General features: G+C 41.7%; 2 protein-coding genes across 4 annotated transcripts in view; one reads left to right on the top strand and one right to left on the bottom strand.

The window, feature by feature from the left end:
• The window catches only part of sema5ba (sema domain, seven thrombospondin repeats (type 1 and type 1-like), transmembrane domain (TM) and short cytoplasmic domain, (semaphorin) 5Ba), a 128,854-nt gene extending 113,859 nt beyond the window's left edge, over positions 1-14,995 (bottom strand). For 2 of the 3 annotated variants that reach the window (XM_026375953.1, XM_026375955.1), the window contains exon 1: positions 14,295-14,994. The gene's annotated coding sequence lies outside the window, so the exon portion shown is untranslated. Of the gene's footprint in view, positions 1-14,294 lie in introns of all 3 variants that reach the window. The other variant, XM_026375954.1, reaches the window with a different exon arrangement.
• Positions 14,996-15,681: 686 nt separating this feature from the next.
• The window catches only part of pdia5 (protein disulfide isomerase family A, member 5), a 44,697-nt gene continuing 37,449 nt past the window's right edge, over positions 15,682-22,929 (top strand). The window contains exon 1 of the mRNA XM_026375956.1: positions 15,682-15,821. Within this exon, the coding sequence (XP_026231741.1) occupies positions 15,756-15,821 (66 nt within the window). The 5' untranslated portion in view covers positions 15,682-15,755. The remainder of the gene's footprint in view (positions 15,822-22,929) is intronic.

Here is a 22,929-nt window from a genome sequence, read left to right as displayed (position 1 = left end):
ATCTTTCAACTTCAAGCAGTGATAGTGAGATTGGTAGTAATTGTCCTAAACCTAAACACAATCAGTCTTGGGGTTCGTTTTATTTGGATTCAACACTCAGAAAAATGAGCGATGGACCTGACGAGAGGGGACCAATAGTGAAGTGCTGTAGGTGATTCATCTTCCTAAAACACCTTGGTCAGGTGAACACAGAAGTGCATGCTATATGTGGTTTTGATCGGCAGGAAATCCACCTGGAGTTGAGGCTGGAAACAGACCAAAAAACAGAGAAGGTAAAAAAAAAATGAGCGAGCGAAGGAGAGAGACATCAAGCGAGGAATGAAAAGAGTACCACAAGAGAGGCCCAAAATGAGAAATGTCAGGAATTACAAAGCAGCGTCTGATGATAAGGATGATACACAGTAAATAGGAGAGAATAAAAGACAGAGATAAATGTTGAAAGTATGACAAGAGGAGCAGAAGACAGTAAGAATTAGATCATTTAACAGCAAATCAAGCTCCCAATCCATCTTTTAAAGTGTAGGAATGAAACCCCCATTCATCATTGTGGTGTGAGGATATAACTAAAGAAAAGAAAGTGGTATGTAACCAATGCCCCTGTCTTTTATCAAACTCTTCTCCTGGGATGACAACAAATAGTTCTTGGCTTTCTGAAAGGCAGCAGGGAGATAGAGAGTATTTGATTAAGTAATTCTGTGTTTACTGCCAAAGAGTCATCCGTCATATGCTCCGTTTGCTGAACAACTCTTGAAATGGAAGTAGTTAGCAATTAAGATTGAATTGCAGAACAGTGAGACAGGTTCAAATTATACGTGACACAGTAAAGGAAGCTATTAATTTGGGTTCAAAGGGAGCATGGCCTGGGGGGGGAATAAAAGGAAGCATTAAACCGTGTTACACTGTCTGAATGTGTATGTGCACGGGTATCAGTGTGCATTCAGAATCTTGAAAGTCGTCTATCCAGCTCACCCAGAAGAAATGTTCAAGCCTGCACAACCCAATTAGCTTACTTTGACAACACCTTAAATAAACTTAAGGTGTCCTCTGCAGAACTTACACAAGTCAACATGAGCCAGTTTGCAAGTGATACATAATTAATTCAGGTTTCATCAGCCAAGCGAAGAAAAAACATTTCCTCGCGTAACTCTATGAGCCAATCAACGCTGTGATTCATGCTGTCCTCTTATGTCAGCCTCTCAAAGCAGCAGATCAAAGCCTACTGCGATTCAGTCTGGCATGAATGAGACCTGTTTCCAACGTTAACATACCTTTATTCTATTTCTGCTTCATTTCACTCCAGAGCATCAAGGAGCCAATTGGAAAACCACAAGACAGGGACACATAAAGGTAAACACTTTGTAGCACCTGAAAACTTCAATTTAAATGTAGAAACAAACATCAAAACTTATTAACTAATGAGTTTAAAAACCAAAAACAAGTGCAGGAAAACGCAGATGTGCCGAAATCTCTCAAACAATATGGCTCAACTGCTTTGGTGCACATACCAGCGTCATACCTGTGTTACAACACCAATAGCAAAGTGGTTTTAACTTGAGTAAAGTAAAATTCAAATTAAGTCAGAAGAAAACTGAATTCAATTTAAAAAGTTAAATGACAGAGGACGTTGTATATGTATGTTGTACAAATGATAAAGCCCTCTTAGGCTTGTGTGGTTATAGGCAATATCCATAAAATTGACTTGAGATAACTTGCTATAACCCATAAGTAAGATCTTGGTAAAGAAATGTGTTTAAATTGAGAAATTAAATAGAAGCCAATGAAAAACCTGCCAGTGTGGTGAGCCACAAAGTGTGGAGGCAGGATTATGTGCTCTGATAAATGCACCACTATTAATGACCTGTTATGAATCATTTATTGGAAAAACAGTAAGCCTGAAATGGGGTTGACTCAGTCAGCAAGAGATCCCATAAAAAGCAGCAATTTATTGTTCAAACATAAAAAACTCAAACAAGGTTCACTAAAGCTTCATAGCCAGAGCATCCATCACAAAAGATGAGCTCCACCGCGCGCATTTTACATCAATCTACTCAGTGGTGCTTACAGATACTCTGATTAAATGAAAAGCAATGCTTTTATCATGAGCCAAGCTTTTCAGTTTTCAGTGTCAGTTTTGCACATCTCAGATTCTTTTCTCACAACCTTAGGTTTACAGTAGGCTTTGAAATTGCCTACCTGTGGTGCGTCTGACTCTGGCACGGAAAAAGAGAAAAGACAAAACAGAGAGTTGGCATTGCAGGAAGAGCAGGATAGCTTGGGGTGGCTTAAGTCTTTTAGTCTTCATCACATTCCTGTGCCAGCCAGCTGTCTGGGTGTCCCTGGAGGCCAGAGACACCGCACTAGATCACAGAAGTGTCACACAGACACACATACACACACATATACAGTAGCACTAAGGACTCGTCCTGTCCTCTGTCCCCAGTATCAAATGACTGTTGTCAGCAGAGGCAGGGCCACGAAGCTGGACCCAGGCCAGGTCGTTTCACTTCAGAATATTTTGGAGCAGCGAGGTCATTCTGCTGCATCATGGAGCTTAGCAGCCCTGAGCCATCACAAAGTGACCATTACGTTTTGAACACTGATCTAAAAGTACACTGCTTACATCTGCTCGCTGGCGTAACCATCTCCACTAAATGCAGCACGGAAATACGTCCGTACAACTAACTTTAATAAAAAGTAATCCCCCACAAAACCACTAACATCATACATGCCTGACAAACAAAACGCTCAAATATAATAGGTACTACAGTGTGTTGGCAACACCTGCAGGGCAGAGCAAACAAAACAAGAAGTTCTCCTGCAGGTCTAACAAAGCGCCAGACTTCAAATGCATTATCTATTATAAACAATAAAAATCACTCTCAGCGTTTGATGAAACTAATTCAAGGTACACAGGAGCTCCCTAATAATATAAATCTGTCATAGAAATACGCAGCCACTTGAAAACATTCATCTATATTGCCTGCAGGTTACCCTTTTGGTACAAAAACAAATCAGTACATGGAAAAAAGACACACAGAGAAAGGACACCTGAAGTTAAACACTGTCTAACCGCCACAAATTGACTGTCCCCAACAGCCCTGTGTTTTATGTCTTGTTTATCCCTCTGCCCACAGAACACAAGTGGCCCTCTGTCATTTGTGGCGCTGTAATGAATAGGAGCACGTCTTCAGCAAAGTCAAAGACGCTTGGACACAGCCGCCATCACCGCTGGTTTGTAAATCGCCAAGGGTGTCTGGGCGTCATGCCAGCAGGGGCACGCTGTCGAGGCAGCAGGGGGCACTGAGGGTGGTACAGCACAGCCTGAAGGGTTTCTAAGCACAGAACTGCAGTGAGGGGAGGTGGATGTAGGAGCAAAAAAGCTTCTGCTTCAACTCCGGGTGATAACTGTAAATATAAATTCACTAGACAGTCGAAGAAATGTGGACGACCGTTGGTTCCCATGGTTTAGACGAAGTTCTTTTTCCCATTTAAAAGCAATTTTACTGTTATACTATCCAATTGTTTTAGACAATGAAGTCCTTTGTCGATAAGTTTGGGGGGGCCAGTACCTGTTTTAACATGCTCCCATTACAATAAAGAAATGCTTTTCTTGGTGTGGAAAAACTTGACTAGCTTGTAATCTCAGTCCCAACCAACACCCAGAATGTTACCTGCGAGTCAGACCTTATCACTCAGCATCAGTGTTGGATCTCACTAATGCCTCTGTAATCAAATTTTTACCTAATGCACTATGTAGTTATGCACAACAGATGGGCTGTTTTGTTTTTAGAAAGTAGAATTATCAATACTAAAATGCACAATACCGACAATAAAGATGTGTAAATAGGTTAAACAAACAGTAGCAAACAGGTTTGCTACCTTCAGATCAATATACATCACAGCAAAGCAAAAGGCAGCCATGTGGCTAGTAGGCGAGGAACAGAAGTTTTTCAATCGAGCCAAATGTGTATGTTTTCTAAAATCTGAATAACCACTGGTATTTTATTTTGTAGCAACAGAGTTACATTACATTAAATGCACGATGAACACAACTTCAGCCATGCTGCAAACACTGATATATATTTTATTTTTTAAGCTGAGTGGAAGATTATCTTCATCACATGCATCCACAGTATCTTCATACACATGAATTGAGCCAGCTTGTACTGTCCATGCTGCAGCCTCCAAAACCTTCAGTAGTCATTTCTGCAACCTGAAAGTTGCTGAACAGTGTGTGAAAGAGAGTTGTGTGAAAGTGTTCCTTTCCTGTTGTCTTCTCACTGCTTCCTGAGGGTGTCATAACTCACTGGAGCCGATATCAGAAGCGAAACCCAGAGCGGCACAGAAAATGAGAGAGCAGCGTGTGTCTAAATAACACTCGCACCCGCTTGTCTGACCCCGTGGTAATTGCTAGTGCTGTAGCAATGACATGACGTAAGTATTCATCTATCAACTTTCATTATAGCACTACATACCCAGGTGTTTATGAAAAGACCAAACCGCTGTAGTGTTGGTAAATGAGCTAAATAAAGCCTATTGCGTTCGATGTAAATTGGATTTAGTGTAGACAGGAGGCTCAGATCTCTGGACAATGAATCAATTACAGTAGAAGTAACTACAAGGAGATATTAGAATGAGAAACAGACAACAGTGAAAAGTATTGTGGGCAACATAAATGCACATATACACACACAGAACCTACTTGTTTTGGTACTTGGTTTGTTTTTGTCCCTGAATTCATACCAACATGGACGAAAACTTTAGACAACTTCCCTTGTGCAACTCTTTTTCAATAATAAACACAATAATGCTGCAGTAATCAATATTTCTATACTTATGACCGAACTAGACTGTTACAATAGGATGCGGTTTGCAGATATGCTGCAGATATGAGCAGCAAAATGCAACTTATAGCAGGCGTTACTGTGTGTCAAACACGGTGTTCATTCTAGATTTATATTGTTCTTCTGGGTGATTAATCATTTAACGCTGAAGTTGTCCACCCTGTAGACACCTCAGACTTCTCCATTAACACCAAATCCAAAAGCTGACACAGAAAATGTCCACTGATGTGTAGTTGTCCCTGGTGCAGGGTGTTGTATAACTATTTATATTAATAAATGAAGGATGCACTACACCCTATATAAGATACTTCTGAAAATATAAAACACAACACCACTATTTTTGTCTATTAGAGAGACACAATGGTTCAAAACTGGTAGTGGAAAAAAGGGCTTGACTAAAGCTGCTGTGTGGTAGGTGATGAATGGGGCTTCTGGCCAAGACTAGCAAGAGCAATCTGCTGTGAGCGGGGGCAGACATTTACTCTGCCATCAAACATCCAGCAGCTGATTTACACATTGCTTGAAAATGCTCCACTTCCTTCCAGTTGAAACTACCTGTGGCATTTTGTAAACACAAATATAAAAAAAAACATGCCCACACATCTATTCCACTGGGGTCTGTTGAAGAAACCAGACAGGTGTGGAAAAATGACAAGGTAATGTTACCTCCTGTAGTTGAATGAATGCACAAAAGAATGTGTGTGTGTGTGTGCGTGTCTGTCTTCATGTCCTCTCTAAATCTTACACTGCCATCAAATAGTTGAGCTCCTTTACACGGCTGTCAACATAAGATGACAGGGCCAAAGGGTCAAGTCACAGAGAGCAAAGAGTGTTTGAAGGTGGTGGGCAGGGGGGGCAGGTGCAGTGGTCACTGAAGAGGAAGCTTTTCTTCCCTTCTCCTGCAGACCAGCTTTAACTGCAGTACATGGTGCTCACATACACTTAATATGCACTACAGAAACCCAACAGAGGCTCCTTTCAGCTGCAGTGTTATGGGGGAGCAGGGGAGGGACAGTGCGATGAAGTGCAAAAACCCATGCAGGGACCAAGATCTTCTAAAGGAGCTCTAATGGACCTTGACATCCAGGTGCGGGACATGAAAGAGGAATAGGTACAGTGGAAAAGCTTTGAGGTTGTTTCCTTAGTGTGTCCACTGTGAAGACAGAATAAGTTGTGCACACGTGTGTGTATGGTTGCACAGAAGCAGACTATCCAGATAATGCAATCGGTGATGTCTATAAAGGTAACACAGTGTGCTTTCTGAGCACAAACCCTGCTGGTCAAATATTCAGGCAAAGTGTTTCTGAAGTTTTTCCATTTTGGGGTAGGGGGGGGACAGTGGAAAGTAAAAGCACGGCTGGCCGCTTATCTCTATCATGCAGATACAGTATGTTGCCTCTAGTCATCCATCACTTCTCTTCCTTGTTAACATGCTTCACGGAAGGCAGAGTGCCATGTGTCTCTCAAAAGTCTATAAGACTATGAGCCCCTCTCCCCACACCACCTGGTAAAGGCTCCTCAACTTGTTTCACGTTTCAGAATTGAAGGGGGGGGGGAGCAGACGGGAACACTGGGACATATGTTTTGCCATTAATCAGGAGGATTGGTTTTAGAAGACACACAGGTGAATCTCATTTCCTTCCTGGCCTAATCCAACATTTCAATTTACTCCAGCTTTTATCCACCAAGTCGAGAAGTAATAGATTTTGTATTATAAATAATTCACACGATTGTGATTAAACTTCTCATTCTTGTGCTAGTGAGACGCAGTGTTCGTTGTGGGCCGACATGCTCCTTAACACTCCGATGGTGACGACGGGGCTCTCAGAGTCCACTGCTTCTGCCAGGGTATTAATCACTGTCACGCTCCTCTATTTCTCTGTCTGCCTCGGCCTGAAACGGACCCTCCTGCCCCGCCGAGAGCCACTTCTATCGTCATAGTAACCAGAGCCAACCACAAACCAAATTCAGCGGCACTGTCGAGGTGCTACAGCACAAAATATGTTTAAAGCAAAAATTGCATGCATCATGCTTTTTATTTTTTTACTTTAATGTTTTTTCATGGGGAGCGTTTGCCGTTATGTTCATTTCAGAGTGGTCATACACCTGCATGTTCTCCATGTTTAGTGCAGTCAACTAACAGGCTCTTGATTGAGGTTGCATTTGCAGCACCATCTATCTACATGCATCAATTTAAAAAATGAGCCCACACACACACACAACATAAATCTGCCACATTGGTGGAGAGAAAATCCAGTCTGCCTGTTGGCTTAAGACCAAGAGATTTCTGGCAAAAGCCAAACATAAAGGTCAAAAGATGCAATAGAATTATATCTTCTGAACATTTGGCAGGTTGAGGTGGAAAACAGCTAAGTGCTCATTGTTACCCAGGTGAGATAGGAAAAGCTATCAAGCACAAACACTGACTAACAGCCTGGTCTGACTCTAGGTGAATTGTTTAGATGTTTTGGCATCTGAGATGTGAAACAGTCGTATAGCCACCACACAAAAGAGCATGTGGTCTCTGTTATTGCATCCCTTTGACACACATTCTTCAATTCAGAACCACGCTGTGAGCCGATTTTACAGAGAAAATTAATCAGAGGCATTGAAATCGGATTGTGAAGAATGAAAAACATAATATGATATGAAAGATGATAACATCAAGTTAGCCTGATAGCAGGCATCACAGTGAGCACCTGTGTGCAGGATCTATGCTGTGCTGTGCACAGGTGCAGCTTCCACTTGTGCAAATCTGTGCACTAGTTCTGGTCCCTTTGAAAACTAACTAATACTAAATGGTAAAATGAGGATTTGGCAAGGATTGTGCAAAACACGGGCTGGGGGTAAATACACCCAGGAGTAAAAGAGAACATGAAATAAATGCTGATGGAAATGACCAGTCGTGCTCTGGTCTGCAGTGAATTTAGCCATTTCATTATATCTCCAACCAACATCTGACAAAGGAGCAATTGCTCTCATCATATTTAGTGTTGCAAAATCATTAGACTCATATTGCAAAACACAGCTTGACATGTGGTTGTCCAATTACATGTGCTATGGGGATGGAGAATGGTGGGAAACAGCGAAAGTGCAGACCAGCTGCCTGCTTTCGCTAACTGCTGATTTTCTGGCTATTAGTGCACATATTAAAAAGCAGACACACATATGCACACATGGACACAAACACATGAATGTGCAAACAAACATAAAGTCCCATTGACAAACACCAGACCACTGACCAGCAGTGATGCATTTGCTGTTCTTTGGTGAGTTATATAACCTATCAGAGGCCATGAATTAGATATAATAATACCGCTAAGAAAACACATCAGGAACTCTCCTCTGCTGTAGCTAATAGCCACCAAACCAGCTGGTATCATGATCATGACAGCCTCTTACAGGACCAAATGATCCCAAATCTCAATAGCAAATTTGATAAACCACATTATAAAGTGTCTGTTTCCCCGTCAGTCTGTAAATATATAGCAAGTTACAGTAAATACCCCGAAAGTTGTCAATATGCCCTAATCCAACCCTTGTTTGGAGAGCTTACTGCAAACCTATTACTTCACTGAGCACAGACCCAAGAAAGGAGTTTAGCTCTCACCCTGTGACTCCATTTAGAAGAGATATAACCGTTTTAAAGGCTATGCCAGGGTAGAAATGAGCCTTATTCCATTTGGAGGGTTTCTTAAGCAGCGCACAATGGAGCTTTTCAAAGTAAAATACCTGAAACCGTGAGATCCCTGAGAGGAATGCTGAAGATTCAAAGTAAAATAAGGGTTTGATGAAGGGACTTGTGCACTTTACACAGCAGCTTTTGTGGGAGACATTGCTTGAATTTCAGCAGCCTGAAATAAATAAATAAATAAATAAATATAAATATATATATATATATATATATATAGTATATGGCAGAGTTATGTCATTTATTGGTGTCAGGTGTGAATGTGTATCAGGATATTTTTGTCCAGATAACTAAATTTCTACTAGACTGGTACCAATTTTACATAATAAAAAGGAAAACTGAATGAATAAGTGAAGAAAAACTAAATAAAGTTGTTTCCACAGACACCATGAAGGAAGCATTTCATGAACCATGTTTTTACTGTGAATTTCCTGATCACCAGATCTCAACTCAACAGCTAGAGAAGATTTTGCAGCACTCTAACCATCAATTTCCTAACGCGACCCCACAGGAATGTTTCTCATGAGGAGGCTGAAAATTCATGAGACCTCTAACATGAGACCTCTCTGGTGTCTTGTAAAGCAAAAGCGGACAACCTGAGAGCCCATCCAGCTCACAGAGCCGCTGGTTCAGAGAGGTATTAAAGCAGTGGAGCAGGGACAATGTTCCCACCGTCCCCACAATAGGCTCAACACCCATCTTCCAACCCAGTCCTCCGGGTCACATCAAGCCTTGAATAAGCTCCCTTCCTAAAGGTTCTAGGGGTTTCAGCCATGCGTCCAGAGCATCAATGGGAATAGTGTTCCTCCCCCCACAATAGCCAAATCAACTGTGGGAGCACTTTCTCCTCCTCTTGCGCCCCCTTTTATTCTCGCTCTGCTCAGACCTTGCTGGGGCTGAACAGAGGAGGGACAGGAGAGAAAAGGCACATGCCTTCACGTCCGCTTCACACGCATACAAAGAGAAAAATCAAATTGCTCAGACATGCACGCATGCGCACATGCACTCCCGCACACCTCGTCTAATACAATGAGAGGCAACAATGGGAATGTTTAAAAAAAGAAGGGAAAGCGAACAGTCCGACACATTAAGAACACCTTCAGTTTAAAAGCTGTCTGTCAAATGAGCGGCCGAGGAGAAACTGCAATTGTCTTGGGGTGATTTTCAAACAGTAGGTGCAAGTTTAAAAGATATTGTATATGTGAAACTGGGTTACAATAATGATTATATTCATTATTGACTCATCAATAATGTTTGTAAATTGATCAATGAATCATTCATAAAGATATTCAATATACAATAATGTGAAAATCATAAAAACCTCACAATTAGGAAGCTGAAAAGAAAGAATGTTGATACTGTTGCATATTAAATACCATAAATGATAAACTTATCCAAGTACTTAATCAAATAACCGCTTTAGAGCTACATGAAGCATCATAAATATAACTTATGGACGGGAATGTTTTCTCTCCAGTTCATTTTTCTGCTTGACAAATGGCTTGCCCTTTTTATCTTTATACTGCCTGCTCGCAAAGGTGCAATAGGAAGAACACAGCTAAGGGAGGGCAAACAATGATGATAATGTTCCAGAGACAAATTGATACTGTTGGGTCGCATCAAGCTTTAATTAGCAGGGGTGCAGACAGAGTGAAGAGACGCTGAAGCCGTATCAGATTTCACAGATGCCAAGGTTGCGTGTCGAGGCAGAGAGGGGCCAGGTTACAGACAGTCAAACGCTGCAAGTGAAGGCCACACTAAGTGCACTGCGCATTCAGAAACAATGAGATCCTGGGAGACTGAGGGGACCCAGACAGACATTATGAAATTATTCATTTCCACCCACTGGCTCAGACTGCACCACACGGAGCACTGGCCTCCCTCTGCTGATGGCTCAAACTGTCTAGTTAGTACATATCCACCATCCTACCTAATCTGTCATGAACAGAAGAGTGAATTAAAGTCAAAAGCATTTTATCTTTTCACTGTGCGCATTTGTTGGTTACAGCAAACACACTGAGCTGAACCTACAGAAAGAATCCAAGCAGCTTCAGCCAACCCTTGCATGTCATCAGACAGCTGTGGAATTATTTCATCTCAAACTAAACGAGGTGTACTCGGGTGCAGGACCTCAATCAGGCTTCGGAGAGCGCGTGAATGGAAATGGCAACGTTATGTCAGCAATGTGGGACGACATGATCACATTCAGGTGACAGGGGAGCAGAGCATTTGGATTCTGGGTAGAAAGACCACAGTGAGTATTGAGGCAAGGTCTGCCACCACAAGCCACAGCGCCTGAAGCTGTGATTTCAAATTTGGTATTATATTTACATAACAGAGAGCCACAGACGCTCCAAAGGGGCAGCGTTGTTCAGAATATACAGAGCTACTTTAAGTACACAACTCTCTCTCTGTCTCGTCTCTCTCCTTGAAACATCTCCACAAAAACGCGGTATGTTTTCCTCTCTGTCTGCATCCAGACAACTTTGTTTTTCCTCAGTGTGCCCTGACCTAATTACCATGTGAATCCTGCTCAAGAAGGGCACTTTTAAAGTCTAAGATCTCTCTGCTTTGCTTTCACATACCAGGCCCTGGCTTTTCAAAAAGAAACAAAATCAAGATCAACAGGCAGCAGAGCACGTCTCAGCTAGCCACTCACTGCCTCACAGCACTCCTTAGAGCATCCTTCCTAGATTTTAAAGCGTGGAAATGCGTCTTTGTTGCAGCCGCTCTCGAGTTGGGATTCAAAAATAGTGCTAGGGGTTACAGAGCATAAATATACAGAGGTCTGATTCATATGAGCAGTGGCACACGTCCTGGAGTATTTGTTTGACCTGCATGAAAAGTCAAACAGCTGCTGTAAGAGTGCTGATTTACCTCCTTGGTTTTGGTTGGTGAAAGCTGAACCTTGAAATGACAAAACAGTCTGTCAACAGTGGGAAGACAGTTATTTTTCCTTCAAACTTGTTTTCTAGTTTTAGAGACCTGAAGACATGTGAAGGGTAACCGTGTGACCTCCGACCAGATTCAATCACACTTGTTATCTCTATCTGTCTGTTATCTGCTCAGACAGACGCATATCAACGCTCACACACTCACGTCAGGTCACAGGGAACGCGGCATCCTTCTCTTTCTTACTGGGTGGAGGATAAGACAGATCAAGTTCTCCAGACATTAAACTTTCATATCCGTTTGTCCCCTCTCAAATGATGCCCGACAACAGACATAATCCACATGGCACACTTTAAATATGCATCATTAAAAATTTGATGAAGTGGCTGCCGGCTCATCTACTCCAGACCATCTCCTCCACATCATGTTTGGTGATGAAAATGAATTATTCATGTCGACATCAGATGCCACAAAGATACAGACCCTTACATATAATCAAAAACAAAGCACTTTAACACACTGTAACTACAAGGACATCAGGGAGAGAAAGGCACAGAAAGAAGGAGAAAGTGAACATAGAGATAGTCTTAAGAGGAGCTGCTGTGGATGGGAGGGGTGGCTCCAGCCAGTTTGTGTTTTGTTTCGGGTCTCTTTTGCTCTGCTGGTCTAGTTCCCCACACCAGGACCTGTCAAGAGCCCTCATAAGTTCATCAAAGATGAAAACCTGTTTTCCATTTGAAAGGACTGACCCAGGATACTAAAACAGCTCTTCAAACAACAAAAGCGTTAATCATCCATAAGACAAGCATGTGGGCCGGACAAAACCTATAAGAATATATGAATATCAATCAAAACATGAGGCCAAATAGGACTTTCAAGTAAAAACAAGAGATGTGCCACCTGCTGTTCTGAATTCCAGACTGAGGAAATTAAGCTGTTTGGACATGAGACAAGGCAAGATTCAGTGATACGTTCACTTGTTAGTCTAGTGAAAGATAAAATGGAGCATTTATGCTGTAGAACATTACTCGCATTTGCACAGTAAAGTAAAGTTTGTGAGTTTTAAAAAGCAGAAAAGTTGTTTTCAAAAAAACTGAACTGCAACACAAACTAGTTTTGTCATCAGATAAGTTTCCCAAAACTCAAACCAACCGTGCTCAGTTACATTTGAGAGCCATTTGAGTGTTAATGAATAATACAGTGTCCTTCGTTGATGCTGTTGAAGACCCTGAACCACTGAGGCTCAATAAAATACTACAGATGAAAAAGAGCACAGCGCTAAAAACGCCTCTAAAAGCCCCAGAGGTGGTGGCTGCTGGTGCTGGAAAATAGCTTTCAAGTGAATAAGTTGCTTGATGAATTTAGTCAAGTATCTTAAGCCTTGAAAAAAAATTACAGCGATGGACTAAATGTCTCTGAGGGCTGTTTCTGCAGATAAAAGCTTGTTCGAAAAGCGCTTGACATTTAATCAACTGAGGCAACAACGAGAAAGAAAAAAATCATAAAAGCAACCATCCAATAAAGCGATGTACCTATAGCTATGATTTAATTTGTTCAAGGTTGGACGAGTGCTGAAGATTTGCTCCAGTGCACCTGGTCTGCAGTACAGAGTCTGTGTTCTCTTGTGGAGAGCACAGCAGCACATGATGCAGCAAGCTTCACCTGGAAAGGTGTCATCACAGCTGTACAGTGCTGCTCAACACTGCCCTCTGTCGATCTGCAGCAGCACAACACGCCTCCCGCTGCAACAATGCTTTTCACAATACTCCACTGAAATCAGTGCAAGAGGGAAATGCCCTATTTTATAAAGCCCTGCTGCTTTGTTCGGCTTCTCCCGGCTGCTATGCTGTCCGCTGGACACTCATCCCTCTTTAGCAGGTAAAATAAAACTGATCTGTGTCTGCATGGGTCGTGGAGACGTGGGAAAGCATTTGGTGCAAGTGACGGTTCCGTGAATAACGACTGTCAGAGCTCGTTTTGAGTGTTTTCATGCAGAATTAGTCGCACACATGTTTAGGTGGATGGGATTTTATAAATAAATAAATAACAGAAAGAAAGAAAGATTGGGGCTTAAAGCACCACGGAATGTGCGCAAAGGCTGCACATGGATAAAAGGTGACCTGTTAATTGGAACTGATAAGCGATTAGGCCATTAAGTCGGTCAACAATGGTTAATTTAACTTCACAAGTTTGTGGATCAAATTATGTAACCGCGCTTAAATTCACACCATGTGAGGAAAATGCGTTTGAGACGCACAAGTTAAGCACTCACAGTCCACATGCATGCAGATAATATCAATCATGTTTCCCTTTAAGATTGTTTTTGAGGTTCCCATCTCGTCCGTTTCGGGACTACAGTGCAGCACAAAGTAAGTTGGAGACAGAGCTAACGCGCAGGCACAACAGCAGCTCCGGCAACCCACAAATGCTCCTCTGATCCTGGGATGAAACGTGAGTGGAAAGTAAAGCTGGGGAGGCATAAAGGATGTGCTAACTGCTCAGAGGAACACATGCTATATCAACGGACAAATCATCCCGCACACAAACGACCAAAGTGCACAAACAGCAAGGAGAAGTGCTGGGCAGTGAGAATTAAAACAAACGCCACACTGCTCCAACTCGGCTCTGATGGAAAACATGGCCCGGAGAAAATCGGACCCCACAGCATGATGTGATGGAGTGTTAGTTTGGATTTTATCTAAGCAGGTTATTGCTGAGCAGGAAATCAGGGGATTGTGTTGTCCAACTTCATCCGTTTCCAAATGTGAAGCTGAAAACTGGTCCGCGCACAACTAAAAAGTGGTTTTGGATCAACTGTTTCATGTATTTCGATAAATAAAAGAGGGGAAAAAGTAATTTTCCTTTACCTTCGAAGATGTTTGTATTCCCCAAGTTGATGACAAAGCCAGGTAAATATGTGCAGAGAATCAGACTCGACAGAACAGAGACGGGGTCTACTGCGTCCTCAGCCGCGGTGCGCGTCCCTCTCTCAACGACCTGCTGTCGACAAATGCGCTCTGTCTCCGCTGGAGCGTCGGACGATACCACCGGCTTGAGGGGAGACGGTGGGAGGAGAAGAGTAGTGGGGCGGGGGGGTAGAGGAAGCAAAGATGGGGCCGATTTACAAGCGCAATAGGGAGGAAGTACGCATGGACACCCCCGGAGAACTGGAAGAGTGTGTCAGCAGCGTGGTTGTGCAGAGCAAGAGCGAGAGCAGTGTACCTGACGGTGAATCACAGCGGGCACCCGAGAGACCCAGAAGGGCTTCTGGGAGAGGTTTTTCCCTGCATGTTGTTGTCTGGGACTCCACGGAACCTGCGCTATATCCGCGGTGCGCGGAGGGTAACCCGGCAATGCAAGTCCACTGGGGATTCATGTGTTGTCCTCGCTGTGTTGTCCAAATTAAACAGCGAAATTAAAAACTGTGGAGCCACAGGATTCAACTGATGGCAATATACTGGACTGGAGTGCATTCAGTCCAGTTCCATTGTTTTGTATTGTGTCAGCCTGTGTAGGCGCAATAAAATGGCTTTAGCCAAAGGGCATTCAGAGAATGTCCAATTTGTGTTGTTTTATTTATTCATGCCTTATTTTCATTAATTGAAGGAAACCTGAGGTGAGTAATGACGTTAGTCTGACGTGACAGTGATAAATGATCATTATTACAAACCAAAACATTCATTTTGATAATTTAAAAACAAACCTGGTTCCATTCTATTTTAACAGCTATGCTAAACAGGTGGAGATGAATTGTAGGTCTAATATGGTATTATAGTGAGAAAACAACCACATTTCCATTTCCAAAAACACTTATGAATTAGGTTTTCCCTTTTATAGCAGCCTACAATTAAACCTGATGAAATATGAGCTGAGAAAATACAGTCTAGATAAAAGCTTTTCTTTTTTCTTATAATTGCATTTCTATATATTTACTTTGTGCCGGCCTTTTGGCCCCTGCTCCGTATTAATCACATGCTGGAGCACATTTCACAGCTATAATCAAACCAAATTTTCTAGATGAACCGAACTGGAATTGATAAAGAGCTAATTATAAGCCATTCAGTCACAAGCCAATTTACTAATTACCCTCTTGTGTAATGAATTGTTTCGCAGTGTGGCTGCATTATGCTGATAAAAACAAAATCATGTAGACTACTACTCACGCTAATAACACAGAAGGAGTGGGTGTGTGTCTGTGTTGCAGGTGCAACACCTCCCCCCCTTGGCGTTTTCCTTAAAGAACTGCATTTCCCAAGACGCCTTGCGCGGTGCCCAAGAATCGGTGGACAACCGATTGCGCCTGCGTATCCAGACGTGGCAACGGCATCATGGCTTCTTGGAACCGCTACGGGAGTCGGATGAGAGAGGCGAAAATGTGCATGTTGGTGTTGCTGGTGAGTCCCGACGAGTATTATCAGGGTGTCGTGTAAATCTGCAGTGGTTTTCTGTGACATTGCCGCTCGACGAGGAGCGGGTTTGTGCTGGTGAAGGGATCCAGGAGGGAAAAACATGACAGTCGCTCCTCACCGCGGCTCCTAGCCTGTCCGTGCAGGAGGTAAAGTTGACAGCCCTTGACTGAACTTGGTGCTCGGATTCAACTAGCTAGTAATAGAGGGGGTGGACTGCGGTGTTCGTGGCGCAGGTAAAACCGCAGGATTTCTTCATTTAACAACCCGCACGGAGCAGTTTTATTATAGCTAAAGAGTCGCCTGTGAGACGTTCACGGGGTGTTCCTCCCCTGCGTCTCGGCCATAACCTCCAAGATAACCGAGATAACAAATGCACTTTACGTCCAGCAGAGCCTCTGCTTTCATGGGTTCTGCAGGTTAGCCACAGGTTATCTGTGCTAACACGGCAGGACACAAAGTGATTCCAGTTTGTAAAGAGGATTGAAAGTTAACTTTTCCACTTTGCACCTCACGGTTGTGAACTCACCACTGCTTATGTGGGCAAACCGGAATTATTATCGTTAAAGGCCACGTGACTGTCAGGTAACATGACCTCCAGAGAATGGAAAGCATTTCCTAATAGTAGGCCAATTAGTTCTGTTCCCTAATTAATCTAATTTAATGTGCATGTGTGTTTCCTCGTAAAATGCAGAACAATAGTCCAAGGCGAGGTGTTTAATTAGTTCCAGTCTAAAACACCCAGATGCTCATGTTGTTTTTTTTTACTTGATAATTACTTAAAGGTCTTTCTAAGTAAGTGGTAAATGTTATAAATGCAAGTTCTGCTCATGGTGACCATATGTCAGCCTCCTTCAAAAGTTTTTCAAGTTCATGTTCAAGTGTATTCACAGGGCATGCTCTCATACAAAAGCAATTCAAGTGCAAATATCAAGGGCAAAAATCATGCAAACATATTTTTTTTGCATACACTGTAAGTGATACACTACATATGTGGTTTTGCATTTAGTATATTAAAACTAAACCAAACTGGGATGCAATCATTTAGAAATTAAAATATATCTTTACCATTGTAAGGTCATCTGTTGCTTCCCATTCATTTCAATAAATCACGATAATCAAATGGCAAGCTCTTGAAAATTCTTTATTTATTGCTGTCGAGTCATTTGTGTGTTCTAGAAGAAGAGTACCTTAAGCTACAAGAAAAAAAAAAGGATTTAAAAACTCTATTATAAAAATTGTAATATTATACTGTGAATCCGTGGTTTGTGTCCTGCTGCCCGTTACCTATGCAAACAAGGGCGGTGCTTGGGTGGATATGTACAGTGTATTTGGACAGTGTCACTATTAGTCGGCCGTCTAACACAGCAAACGGGATGAAACTGTGACCACAGGTTTACAGTGTTAACTCACTGCTTAACATTAACTCTTAACTCTGCTTTTGTGTGAACTCCAGGGGACGGTAATACAAAACTGACCATTTCAAAATGGTGTATACGTTTCTTTTGTGTTGTCCGTCTTTCTGGGTTCAGGATCACTGATGTTGTGGGTGCTCTCTTGCCTCAGTTTCATTGATCATTCTGTATATTGATTTACTAAAATCTAGCCATGTGAATAAATATGTTGAGCGTGAATTGAAGTTGGTAGTGTGACATTTTAAAATTGCCAGTGAACATGTTGAAACAAGCCGTCTGTTAGTGTGAACCTCTGTTTTATTATTATTAAAGCATAGCTCGGACATAACAAGCAATTGAAGATGTCACACTGGGCACATTTAACAGATTAAATAGATTAATTGAAAAGCAACCAACAGATTAATGATGAAGGAAAATAATTATTAGCTACTCCCCTAATTATGACATGTAAACACTATTATGACGGTGTGACTCATTCTATTGTTATCGCCCACCCTCAATGAGCTGTGAGTGTGTGTGTGTGTGTGTGTGTGTGTACTGCTAGGTAGCACTGTGCTGTGTATTGAGGTGGTCTTACAAGGGAGGGGATAAACCACTGCAGCGCTTTGTTAGAGGGCAGCTGTCGGGGTGGTGGAGGCCTGCCTGTCAAAACAATTTAATCCAAACTCCCTCCAGAGACACACACGCTAAATGAACTATTTGGTTCACTTGCTCGATGCTGGTAAAGTCGAAATGTTGTCTCCTTGTCAGTCTCTTTTTTTTTTTCAGGTCAAATAATCGATATGTGTGTGTGTGTATGTGTGTTTTCGGTGACATTTTGTTTACAGATTCATAGAATAAGCTGGGTTAGCAACCAGGACGGGTGGTCTTTATTGATTTGTCCCCCAGAAACAGATTTTACTGGCATTTCATACTCAGCAGATCTTTCAGGCACTGAACCAATAAACGGTCATAATCACACCTAAACAAAGGTCCACTGTTTGGTGTCTCTGTCCATATTGCGAGTACAGATTTCACTCAATAGCATTAAAGTATTTAGATTTGATAACCAGACTTATCTCACAAAAGCAGAGCTCAGAGACTGACTGACAGGGGGAAACTTTTTTTTTGTTATCACTGCACACCTACATCTAGACAGCTCACAACAAAATAAGACACAATAAGCCATTATGCCAGATATGATAATGTGCTCGTAGGCCGAACGTGTCCCCTGACTTCCTTGGCTAATAGCTGAAATGTGATAGTTTCTATAATGGCTAATTGATTGCTCTTCTGCTCATTTAAGAGCCGAGAAGCCTCTAAATCAGCGCTCTGTGTGCGTTATCGGATGTCTCGTAACTTCCTCTTATAATCAGCCAGTCCACACACACACACACACACACACACACACCCCAGCACACACCTGACTGGCTCATTAGTCAGAGGAAACTTAAGGCAAGTGCTTCACAAACACTGGTGTGATTTATGCTGATTCAGTTCTGCCCCTAGAACTGGATGCCATTTATTAAGCAGATTTGTCACAGCAGATGGAGGGTGTGGGTTCGCAGGCAGGGGCTGGGCACCTGCTGCTTAGTAAGCGGCACATTTTTTCAGCAACATGACAGGACATACCTTTATGGCAGATAAGGAAGGTTGATGAATAAAGCACTAATGGCTTTCCTCAGAGAACTGAGTCATGTAATCACAGAATGCCAGTTTAACAGTGTTACCACATGCAGGGTTGTTGTGTGATTGATGATGGAAGAATTTCAGGTTGTGGGACATTTGAACAGAGGCTAAGTTTTAAGTACAGTTGCAGTACTATGGATTTGTTAGGATCATTTTAATTGACTCTTTACTGACCAGCCTGATATTGGTTGAAAATGGCTCGACACAGTAAGGCTCTATGTGTTTTATTCATGAAGGCAATAAAAAAACAGTTTTATTGCAGTGTTGATGCAACTGTATGATAGTTTTAAAATGAATAAGATCTGAAATAAAAGCTGTGTTTGCAGGATTTGGCTTCATGCCACCACATGTGGTAAACTAATAGAAACATTTTTGTCTCTTTTTATATTGCTAAAGGACAATTATGTTTTTGTTCTTAACAGTGTTTATTAATATTTTCACATTATCATTATCAATAGGTTCAAGAATAGAATTTATTTCAAACTGGTGGTTCAGAACTCCAAGTGCCTGTTTTCACTTTCTACTTTCTGTTCCCGTTTCTCATTTAGCATTCTTGACAGAGCCCAATATCTGTGTAACTGTGTGAAAAATTAGTTTGTGTTTGTTATACCAAGCCATGCTGCTCTCCTTGTCTCTCATCTCCATTGATCTGCTTCTTACCAATGAGGCCGTCTCTCTGCGGTGTGTGTTGAAGAGTCTGCGATAATGGGGAAAGACAGTGTTGGGAAGCTACGAAGTGCAGCCCCATTATAATGCCTCTCACAGGGATTGCAGTGTGAAGAAAGTCTTCAGAGCTGAGGAGGTACATTGCTCGCTGATTGGTAGCCATTGATAGGGTTTCTCTGTAGTGGTGGTGACTGGCAGGCTGAGACAAGAACAGAAGGAAGAAAGGTAAAGATGCTGCTCTCAAGTCACAAGTCTGCGCACAAGTAAAATGCTCAGTAAGCTACAATAAATCTAACTGAACAATACTGAGTTGAGTTAGATCCAAATGTGACATGCTATGCTGTATAACTTGATGTGAACAGTAAAACCTTTTGGCAGCAGCTGTCATACTCTCACAGCCTTTTCATATTCATACCAACATGAAACATGAACAATCAGTTAAATTTTAACTGTACTGCTGCACAGTATTAAACCTTAGAATGTGTTATTTCACTGTAACATAGTGCATTTCTCACATTACTAGGGAAAATGTGATGTGAAAATGCCAAAAAATGAACTAAACCAGGCAGAAACCATCAAGTGTTACTAAAAGTTACTTAAATTACGTCCATTTTTACCACATATTCAGAGGCATTGGCATCACACTTGGCGCTGGCAGTGAGGCTTAATTTTTTAAAGTAAAAGAAAAAATAAATCATCTTTCCTTCTTTGTTATATGCAGCATAAAGACGCCTGTATGCATTTGTACTCTGGAACTCAGTGGGGGTATTAGATGTGAGAAACTTCAGTCAAAGCATACCATTTATGTTTTTTCATGGAGAGAATGGCCACATTTACTTTCATTATCATTATTACTTATCATCTCACAGGCTCTCATTACCATCACCAAGGGATCCAGCAATATGGTCATTTTCGCTTGTACTTAATCAGTCCTGCATCCTTGACTCCCAATTTGATGCATTGTGCAGGTCTCATGAATTACAAGAGCTTTAGGTGGAACAATATACAGTAAGGCTGCACAACTGTGACCTATAAACAGCAATGACTGGAACAAAATATATTTGCACTTTGTTCAATTGAATCAAATTTTAAACCTTTTACAGAATCCTAAAATGTAGAAAGTTCTTTCATATGTACACTGCCCGTCCAAAAAACAGTGACCTCCTGGATTTCACTAAGCAAAAAGCCGAGAGCCTCCCATTGGATAATCACTACATGGGTGATTATGTTTCAGCTGGCAACAAGTTATTTAACCCTAACCGATGCAGTGAGAAGCTTCTCATTTCTTTTCAAACTGTGAAAGAGCATGACACATGATTTTCACACATGGATTGGCCACCACAGAGTCCAGACCTTAACCCCACTGAGAATCTTTAGGATGTGCTGGAGAAGACGTTGTGCAGCGGCTCAACTCTCTTATCATCAAAACAAGATCGTAGATAAAAATGAATGCAGCTCTTGATGGGAGTAATTGTTCTGACATTGTAGAAGCTTATTGAAACGATGCCACAGCTAATGTGTACAGTATTCAAAGCTAAAGTTGGTCCAAAGAAATATTAGAGTGTGACTCTTTTTTTATATATGACCTGTTGTCAAAGTTAGAAATCCTTTGGTGTCTTAAGAAAGGACAAACTGCCAAAACGAATGTGATGAAATTGTGTGTGAATAATTGAGAGATGACAAGACTGCTGCGATCTGATAAAAAGTGAGCTGTGATCTGTAGTCTACATTTATCATTTGCGGTTTAAGTTGAAAATTTACCATTTATTATAGAAGGCGAGCAGCCACAGATAGAGAGCGAGCACCGGCTCTCAGCAGATACGTCAGGCACCATGAAATATAAATCTGATTCTCATCGTGACTGTGTTTTTGATATCAGTCTAATTTTTGTTACCTCCACACTTCATATTATCTGACTTCACTCTAAGTAACACTGCTCTGCTGCAGTCATCCTTTCTTTTTTTTATAGCTTTATGCGTTGTAATAAAACTCCATCTTAAATCATCAGCAGTGCAGTAATTCTGCTTCTGAATGGGCCTGTCACTTATCTTGCTTTGTGGGCTAACTGTCAGCACAGTCTAGTTATTTCTTTTATTGTATGTCTGTCACTGGAAGATGATGCATGACATGTATCACAGTCATCTGCAGTGTTGGCTTGACAACGGCAAATGTTGTTCTCGGCTGCCTCATCTGTAGGTGTATGTATCAGCCGATACATTTCATGCTACAGGAAGTTGTTGGAAATGCATCTGTTTGTACATTCATGTGACACAAAAGTAATTATCTGTGGTTGGTTTCAGATTCATGCATCACCAGTAGCAGCTCACAGCCTTTTTGAGACTGTAACTAATCCAAAACACTCTCAATACTTCTGAGAGTCTGACTTTGTGAGCAATTTTCAAACACATTTTCACTTGCCGAACAATATAGGCATGTTCATTTGTATCAGAGACAATAGCAGTAAATGTTTTAGTATTTAGGGAGATGGGAACGTTGAAGTAAGAGTCCTGTTCAGCCTGCGTCATTTTAATCCTTCTCTGAGGCCGTCAAGTGTCACATTTCCTGTCTTACTTGGATAAGTAAGACAGACTGCTATCTCTTTTCATCCCTTCTTAATCTTGGCCCTCATTCTCCCATCCACTGAATGCTCACCTATGCAGGCAGGTGTCACCTGTCGGCTTCTAATTATGCCACCTTTTGCTGTTGTTTCTAATCATGCACTGACCTCAGATGATAAAGTAAGCACAGATCAACATCCTAGCCCAACAAATAATAATGCATATATGCAAATACATATAAAATATATACACACCTGAGTCGAACTAAGTCCTTCTGTGGGTTAGTTTTCAAATGTACTCTTGTAGGGAGTGCAGTGTGTTTAAAATTCCCATCAGACTCACCTCAGAAGAGCATCCAGTTGGGAATTAAAATTAGAAAATTAGCTTGACAGGTGTTTGTTTTCATTACAGGTGATATCATTCATCAGGCAGGATGCGCTGACTTAGACAATTTTGGTGTCTAATTTAGTTCTCTGTAGGCAGAGAGGAACGGCTTTTTAATGAATGATGATGGCACAGACGATTAGCATGCATGGAATTAACTGCAGATGGCTTGAGTGTACACTACCTTGTTTCTTTTTTCCCCCCGTAACTGTTCTTAGCTGTTTGGATAAAGCGTGAGCCTCTCAGTATGGGCTTTGTCTCCTATATTAGGTGTTTCACACAATTAGTCCAACTACCAGTGTTTGGAAAGTCGAAGGAGTCATTCAGACTAATGATACAGATGCACCAACCTGTTGCAGTCTTTGAAACCACTTTTAGTACAGGCTGATATTGGAAATGACGTCT

This window comes from Anabas testudineus, chromosome 21 (genome assembly GCF_900324465.2).
Source record: "Anabas testudineus chromosome 21, fAnaTes1.2, whole genome shotgun sequence".
Lineage (NCBI taxonomy): Eukaryota > Metazoa > Chordata > Actinopteri > Anabantiformes > Anabantidae > Anabas > Anabas testudineus.
This window is presented reverse-complemented; position numbering and strand designations above follow the sequence as displayed.